Source organism: Nanorana parkeri, unplaced genomic scaffold (assembly GCF_000935625.1).
Source record: "Nanorana parkeri isolate BGI_ZX_2015 unplaced genomic scaffold, ASM93562v1 scaffold457, whole genome shotgun sequence".
Lineage (NCBI taxonomy): Eukaryota > Metazoa > Chordata > Amphibia > Anura > Dicroglossidae > Nanorana > Nanorana parkeri.
This window is the reverse complement of record NW_017306725.1, coordinates 1136238-1145153: the sequence shown is the minus strand read 5'-3', so window position 1 is coordinate 1145153 and position 8916 is coordinate 1136238. Positions and strand designations below refer to the sequence as shown.

Below are 8916 nucleotides of genomic sequence, written 5' to 3'. Positions count from 1 at the left end.
ATCATGTGTGTAAATATTTATATTATATTGTTAATATAAATGTTATAATTTTGTATTATATATGTCTAAGTGTGTATATATACTTTCCTGAGTAGTATATATAGAAAATATTTAGAATAGTGTTGTCCAGCTATTCTGTACTTTTTTTTTCTTTGCTGCACATGTTGTTGTAATATATTTGGTAAACATGACCATCTGTATTCATGCCAGGTTGTCATTTGCCTTTCCCGATGTAGATTTTGCACCAAGCGTACCTGGGGCTCTATGGCAGTTCATTCTTGTGGAACTGCAAGTCCCAGCAGGCTAGATTTCCTTGTTGGTTGGAAATGTGTTGGTTGGATGATGAAACGATCCATAACTAAGATACCGGTGACGGATCTTGGCAAAGCTCAACATACATGTTACAATCTGATTGTGCAATCTGTTTTAGATATCCCACCAACTATGTAGTGCAGTGCCCTGCCTGACTGGACACAAATTGATTCAATACATTGCTGAATACGTTGCTCAGAGCGTACCTGGGGCTCTGTGGCATTTTATTTGTGTGGAACTACAAGTCCCAGCATGCTAGATTTGCACATTGGTTGGAAATGCTAGGCGAGCAGTTTCAGTGTTGTGCACCTTATCTCAGGGCTGCAGAGATCCTAGGAGCCAGGTCGCCAGTGCCCGTTACAAATTACAGCTGGCACCTAACTTTTGAGGTTTTCTCTAGCTGTTTTCAATGGAGCTGAGTCCTGGACAGGACAGTCTGGTTCCTGAATTGGACAGGCTGGATCCTGAATTGGACAGGAAGGCTCCTGGATAGCACAGACTGCCTCCTGGATAGGACCGGCTGGCTCTTGGATAGGACAAGCTGGCTCCTGGATAGGAAAGGCTGGCTCCTGGATAGGACAGGCTGGCTTCTGGATAGGACAGACTGGCTCCTGGATAGGACAGGCTGGCTCCTGGAAATGACAGGCTGGCTCCTGGATAGAAAAGGCTTGCTCCTGGATAGGACAGGCTGGCTCTTGGATAGGAAAGGCTGGCTCCTGGATAGGGCAGGCTGGCTCCTGGATAGGAAAGGCTGGCTCCTGGACTGGACAGGCTGGCTCCTGGATAGGGCAGGCTGGCTCCTGGACAGGGCAGGCTGGCTCCTGGACAGGGCAGGCTGGCTCCTGGATAGGGCAGTGTGGCTCCTGGATAGGAAAGGCTGGCTCTTGGATAGGGCCGACTGGCTCCTGGATAGGACAGGCTATCTCCTGGATAGGACAGGCTGGCTCCTGGATAGGACAGGCTGGCTCCTGGACTGGACAGGCTGGCTCCTGGATAGGGCAGGCTGGCTCCTGGATTGGGCAGGCTGGCTCCTGGATAGGGCAGGCTGGCTCCGGGTTTGGTCAGACTGGCTCCAGGATAGGACAGGCTGGCCTATTGGATTGGATTGGACTGGACAGGCTGCCCCGGTGAATTCTATATTAATTTCTCCACCCCTGCCTTATCTGCTTCTACAGTTGTAGAACATACAGCAAGTGGCGGGGAGAGAAATAAAACGTAGGCTTATAGGGGATTTGGATGATGCGGGAAGAGAATGTAAACTTAGATGGCTGGAACAATTAATTGTGCTGTAATTTCACTTCTCCCATAGGTACATACAGATGGGGATTAAGCGGTGGGAACGCAGGCAGAGAAAAAGCGGGATATTGTAAGGTGTTTACAGCGGCAGGACCAGTGTTTGATTTGTGTTTACCTCCCGAAAAAGGTTAATTAGATCATTTCCCTGCATACCTGCAAATGTGGAGATTAGTCGGACGTACTGCTGTTATTAATATAGCGCTGGTATTGGAGCAGGCACTGCGAGCAGTCTTGATGTTCAGAATGTGAACTGCATTATCACAATGTGACAAACATGCCATTTTGCCGGATGATTATTGTCATATAATTGAAAATCCAGAAGTAAGTGTTCAGGCTTACTGCCAAAAAGGCACAAAATCCTTTAACGCAGGTTCCCTCCTGGTGGAAGCTTTACTAGACAATTAGGATTGTAGTAGTCCAATATCTAGATGAAGTGGAACTACAAGTCCCAGCTATCCTTCCCTGTTACATGCTGACACGTCTGGTTCTGTGATGAGTCATGTGTTGTCTATATGTTTTGTTTGCATTAAGTAATTTAGGCTAAGTGGACGATGAAACTATCCATAACTAAGACACCAATGACATATCCTGCTAAAGCTTGACATACACGTTACGATGTAATATTACGACCTACCTGAGCTATCCAATCAATGTATATTCCATCAAGCAGACCCCAGATGTGCATCCAGTTACATTCAATTACCTAAGTCCATCTAGGTCCACAAAAAAGGAACAGAATTCCGTTATGGTGGACCTGAATGGGACTGATCGGAGGTAATCGGATGTAAACGGACACATATCCACCTACATCCAACTAGGGCTGCAGCAACTAATCGACATAATCAATTATAATCGATTATTGAAAAAGTTGCCAACTTTTTCAATCATCGATTAATCGGCTTCCGATTGGTTGGCCCTGTTCACGGCTCCACACACACTGCGCGCCGCACCTCCTCCCCAATAATGTATTGCTGGGATTTGTTGTATTCCTCTATAGCTAGGGGTATTCTGCATTGCGCTGTATAATGTACTATTGCTGTGATTTGTAGTTCTCTATAGCCGATGCCATTCTGCATTCATTGCTGTATAATTTTCACTTTCCATTTCACTATATTGCACACCACACTTTTTTTTTCTTTTTTACTTCCACCGCTCCAAGCTTGCTCCTGTGATGGAGTACAATCTCAATACAAACTAGTAGTCCATCACTGGAGCCATTTTTTAAAATGTATTTTATTTTTTATCTGATTAACCGATTAATCGAACTTAATAATCGGCTAACTAATCGATTTTGAAAATAATCGTTAGCTGCAGCTCTACATCCAACGCCCCACAGACCTAACATAGGTTGAGTAAGTTCATTATTTTTTTTTCATTAGAAGGAGGAAAAAACTTAACAGACATGGTTGTCACAAGAGTGTCATCTGTTCTGTACTACTCTGATCATAATGGACATTGACCATATGAAAGGGGCCTTATGAGGAAACAGATATTAATGTTTTCTTTTTAGTTCTACTTATTGATACTTTTGATTCATGTGAAGTTTACGTTTTAATGAAAGAGCCACTTTAATCAGAGGTGGGCAATTGAATATGGAATTCAAGTTGCCAGTCTTTCTCTCTCTCTCTTTTTAGGAGCCAGTTCCATTGACAACAGCTAGAGAAAACCTCAAATGTTAGGCCCCTGCTGTAACTTTAAAGCCCCATTCACACCACTGCGTTGCACTTAAGGCGTGGCTTTCATGCGTTTAGTGCATGCTATCGCACAATGCAATGCACCGCAAGCTAGGTGTACTGGTACATTGCCATTCACTCTGAATGGCAGTCCAACGCACCTCCCAGTGGGTGCATTTCCAGCTATTTCCACGCATTTCAGCTCAACGCACACTTGTGTTTGGGTGCCATTCAGTATAAAGGGCAATGAAGTACACCAGTGCACCTAGCGTTATGTGATAGCATGCACTTATCCCATGGATACCGTGCCTTTAAGCCAATGCAACAGTGTGAATGGGCCCTAAAGTAGCATTGGCTACCTGGCTCCTGGGATCTGTCCAGCACCGATATTAAGTTGTATTAATCTTATTTCTGAGATGTTTTGTAGATAACAACATACACTGTGATCATTCTAAAGATTAGGAAGCCTCTTAGTTTATGATGTGTCCTCTCTGTTCCTAGGCATACACAGCAGTGACAATGAAGCCATCCAACAATGGCCGTCTACTCCGAATCGGGGCCGTGGTGCTCATCTCAGGGGCTCTCCTGCTTCTCTTTGGAGCCATCGGTGCCTTCTATTTCTGGAAAGTTAATGACAAGCACGTAAGTGATTATATATGTCTGTGTACCATTCCTGAACAATGGGCATCTGTCCTTCCCTCTCCCAGTGTGTTCTCCTGAAGCGCAGATGTGAGAATCAGGAGGTCAGAAGGTTGCTGGTGTAAAAGGAGCCCATTTACTTGACTTCCCAAAATCCATTTATAAACTAGCAAGACGCTCTTCCATCTGAAACAAGGGATCTAGCCCTAGAATACATGACATACCACTCACCAATAGCGCAGTACAACAAAGCCTCAGATCATAATCCACACTTGACGGGGAGATAAAAAGATTTCTGTAACAGAAAATGGAGTTTTAATGCTGAACTGTTTTCTGGCTAATCCAGCTTCATTGTATAAATGAAATGTGTTTTGTTTTTTTCACTCAGACAAGATGATGCATTAGAGTTTATTACTTTTGGATTGTTTGAAAAGCAGATATAAATAAGATAATAATAATTTGCCTGACTATTTAACCTGAGTACAGATGGCTGTCTTAATTGGTGGAAATATAAATACATAAATTATTAAAACGGACTATTATAGCTGCAGTGGGAAAAGACGTGTAACTTGTCACGATAATTGGCTTTGGAGGAATAATTAGCGTCAAGTAAAAAGCTGCCACTTTCCCTTTCCGTATGAAAAATACACTATTTAGAATGATTTGTTTTTTTCTTCGCTGATTGTGTTGTCCCGTATAAAATGTGAACACTCTTGATGTGCCTTGAAGGGAGTTGTACAGGGAAGGCCTACACTGGCTCTGCTGCTTATGGTCTTGTAGGCTGAGCTGGGGTCAGTGGTGACTGCTCGCAGACAAAAGCCCCTTTATGTCGGACTCAATCAGCTCTTGTATATCAGCCAGCCACTTCCCCCAGCACTACTTCCAACAGCAGCATGTCATGAATGCAGTCCAGTATTTCTAGACCAGCCGGCAACCCAGCCAAACTAATGTGCATTTTATCATTTCAGCATAGAGCTACATTGACATTACATATAATATCATACAAGTTGTTGTTAAACTTAGGGGGCTATTTATCAGTCGCAGTTCTAATTCACGTGTCTGCTAAATTGCCAGTTTACACATTCAAGGACCTCATGGAGCATAATATAGTTATATAGTTAGCAAGGTCCATCTAGTTCAGGGGTGGGAAGTTCATTCTCTCAAGGGGCCACATAAGAAACTTGGACAACAGTCCCAGTTTCTCTTATGATTAATGCATGGTACTGTGGGTTACAGTGCTGCAGGTGCGTTGCATTGCCATTCAATTGAATGGCACCCCAAACTCACCTCCCGGCCACAATGGGATCTACTGCGCTGCAACGCGAAGTACCGCAATACTGTACGATTGAAAAAAGTAGTGCGTGCAACTCAGCACTCTAACGTACAGTAGGTGCATTGCGTGGTACCATGAGTTAATCGCAGGGAACCATGCAATTAATGCATTGCATATGTGTGAACGGGCCCTTATTGTCCCTAGTATGTGGCACACACCTGCTTTATTTTTTTTTCTTGAAAGGTCAAAGGCAGGAGCCAGGAGGGTGGAGCTGCAGGAGGGACACCACGAGGAGCTGCAGGAGATGACAGACACCCCATCATTACAGACATCTTCCTGTAATGCTGGCAGTGGGAAGACATTATTCAACCAATGACTGCAGAGGAGGAGGATCCCTGACATCATTTGTTGCTAGGAACCCAGCGGTCCTAGCATCCAACAACTGAAGAGGAATGAGGTTCGAACCTGCACTGGGCTGTGGATTGCAGTGGATGCCCCAGCCTTGGAGGCCGGCGCATCCACTGTCAGCCAGCCGTAACCAAGTGCAGGTTGGCAATCGGTCCGTGTCCAGAATTTCTCACCACAGTGTACACCCAAAGGGATAAACACTTAACAGATGATTCTGACATCTCTAAGGTGCTTATTATGGCCACTAGATGGAGTGGAGGAATTAATATTTATTTCCTATGCTCCTCAGCTCCATCTAGTGGCCGTAATGTAATTTTACAACACATTACATTTGAACCGAAGAGAAAAAGGTATTAAGAACATTAATTCTGGGCATTATTTGCCCAAAACGAACATTCACAGATATTCACAAGGCAAATTGTTTATAAATAGACCCAATAGTATGCAACATTGCCATTTCTATCTAAAAATGTATAGATCTCTTCTGCCTATACAGGTCTTTTTTGGCAAATGTTAGTCATGGTTATTTCATAAGGCCAGATTAGAACCATTCCTAGGCAATCCATAAATAGCCTAATCCAACAGCTCAGGGCAGCAGTAGGATTGGGCCATTTAGGATACCCCTAGAAGGCAGTAAAAGTTGTTTCCATCTGTTCTAAAATCTCTATTGGACCTGGCTTTTCTTCTAGGGGATGGAATAGATTAAGATAAAGATGGTGTCAACAGGGTCTGCACAATGTATAGACGTACATGCTAATGCAATTCATGATGTCTATGCACTAATCTAATCTAATAAAGATCCTCTGTTAAGCCGGGTCTATATGGTTCAAATTTCAGCTGGTTTTTGGATAACCGGATGAAATTTGATGTGTGGGTGCTGCTGTCAGCACCTTTCCGATTTGCATACCTTAATCAGCGATCGAAGGAGCATTGGCAGCTAAACAGAGCTAGCAGCCAATGAGCTGGTAGCTCTGTACAAGTATTCTGACAGCGGCCAGCGTTCGTCAGTGTTGATGGAGGAATCTGTTCTATTTTCTTAATTCGGCTGGCAGGTGGAACCAAAAAAATAGAAGCGTGTATACCCGACTTTAGTCAGATCAGTTATGCACTGCTGTGTAATCTGCATAGCTGATATTACATAAACAATACGAAGTAACTATCTGTAATGGTCACTATAAACTGTCAATCTTCCAACATGATACTCTGGGGGAGAATCGGAGCAAACAATCCGTGCTAACACTGGAAATTATTCATAGTTCTGGATTCTTTTCTGAAGATGTTTCTTTTCACTCATAGTTGCTTGTATTTAGTTGTTACCTATAGATTTCTCCTATAGATAAACCTGCTGATCAGCAGTGTTATTATGAGTGTGAAAATGCTGGGTACATTTACATTATCAATATTCCCCACACAGTTCGTGTAATGATTTCATAAACATATTTTTCAGCCAGAACAAGTGAGTCAGAGACATGTTTCTTTAGAATAAATATTTCTTACAGCAGGAATGTTCCAAATAAAATAGAAGTTATAGAGTCGGTGAGCAGTTCTTACACTTTTTTATGTATTAGATGCAAAGTAAACACCTTTTCACCCGGCTCTACTATTTTAAAATTCAATCTGTCTGAATATTCTTTTTTTCTCCAAATCGTGGTTTACATAAATTGCCTTTTTTCTCTGTTCGTCTTCTCCTCTTCCCAGGGTCTTTTCAAACACCTTTTCACTTATTTAGCTTAAATACAGTTTCCTTGGACAATGCTCTCTTTTCTATGTATATTTTTGCATGTTATTTACAATGCATTTTAGGTAGCATAGGATGAGTAAGCGGTAATCACTGGAAGTCTTGACATCATCAACATACTGTTACTTTTAAGGAGATTTATACATGAAAGAGATGGTAATTAAGATAAAAGTAAATTACTTTTCCCATTCAGTCAGTGACATGCACATGCTTTGTATGTGTAGCCATCTAGTGAATGATTAATGTCCAAGTCCCATCGCACTCGTGACCGGTAAGTGCCTTTAGGAATAAGTGGGTGCTACAGTGGTGAATGGATGGTGCCGCTTAATATCAGAAAGGAAGGGGTCACTTGCACTCCAGTATTCTGAGAGGCACTGTTTTTCCTGAAGAAGGGGACACTGCGTGGCCCCAAAACGTTGTGTTATGTGATACTGAGCATGTGTCAATAAAGGCGTATTGATCAGCATACTGGAGTGCCAGTTACATCTTCCTTTCTGCCATCTAGTGAATGTCACAGGTAGGGCAGGGGATGTCCTATGACTAGGTCCCAACAGTAAATGAAGAAGTTGAAGTAAGTGTCTATAGTATAGACTAGGTTAGCAGTGTTCAGCAGATCACAGGGGTACAGCATAACCTTCTATTGTCTTGGACACAGGTTGTCGTACACCCAGTAAAATATGTTTTCCATCCATGTGAAGTAACAAGCATTCCAACAGTTGGAATAGCTGGGTATTGTCCCTAGGGGCCCTACATGCTCCATTGTTTGTCCAGTTGTTTTAAGCAATACTCAAATCAGTTGCAGGAATTAGGCTCTACATGGTCATTCCTATAACTTGTGTACATGAGATTTCAAAGCATTATTGAAGGTAGTGTTTGTATTTAGATTGGAACCGACTTTACCTGAATCTGATCTAAATTGCCCACATTCACTACAACCCTTAGTAATATGTGGCTTTATTATTGAAAGTTGCCAACCAAAATGAATTAGAGATATTAATGTATATGTACAGGTGTAGAAGATATTCATGTACGTATGTACAGTTTGCCTTTCTACTAATATTACTGTGGTTTATCCACATTTAACCTCATCTACCTTTGTGGTTAGGGTGCACTTTGAGATCTGTGATCAACGGTATACCTCTAACCTGTGTTTTTTAACAAAATCTTGATTCATAGCGATGGATGGTCCCATGTGTAAAACGCACTTTACATACACAGTTCAGTTAAAATCCCAGAAGTTGTATAATGCAGAAAATTCATGGTAAATACATGCACCTCTAGCATGTTATCAATCACTATAGAACATGCTTGAACAGCATACTCAAACCAAGGTGTTTACAGTATTTAAAAACAAATATGTGAATTGTCAGTCTAAATTCTGATCTTTAAAAATATGATTGTTTTGATCTCTCATTCAGGTTTACAATGTCCACTACACCATGAGCATCAATGGCAAAATACAGGAAGGATCAATGGAAATAGATTCTGGGAACAACCTAGAAACATTCAAGACCGGTTCTGGTAGTGATGAAGCCATCGAAGTACATGACTTCCAGATTGTAAGTATACTTGGGTAT

The 8916-nt window shown here is 42.2% G+C and overlaps 1 protein-coding gene across 2 annotated transcripts in view; it reads left to right on the top strand.

Moving 5' to 3' along the window:
• The window catches only part of LECT1 (leukocyte cell derived chemotaxin 1), a 62315-nt gene that overhangs the window by 262 nt on the left and 53137 nt on the right, over nt 1-8916 (top strand). For both annotated transcript variants that reach the window (XM_018560477.1, XM_018560478.1), the window contains exons 2-3: nt 3783-3923; nt 8758-8898. In XM_018560477.1, the coding sequence (XP_018415979.1) occupies nt 3783-3923; nt 8758-8898 (282 nt within the window). The remainder of the gene's footprint in view (nt 1-3782; nt 3924-8757; nt 8899-8916) is intronic.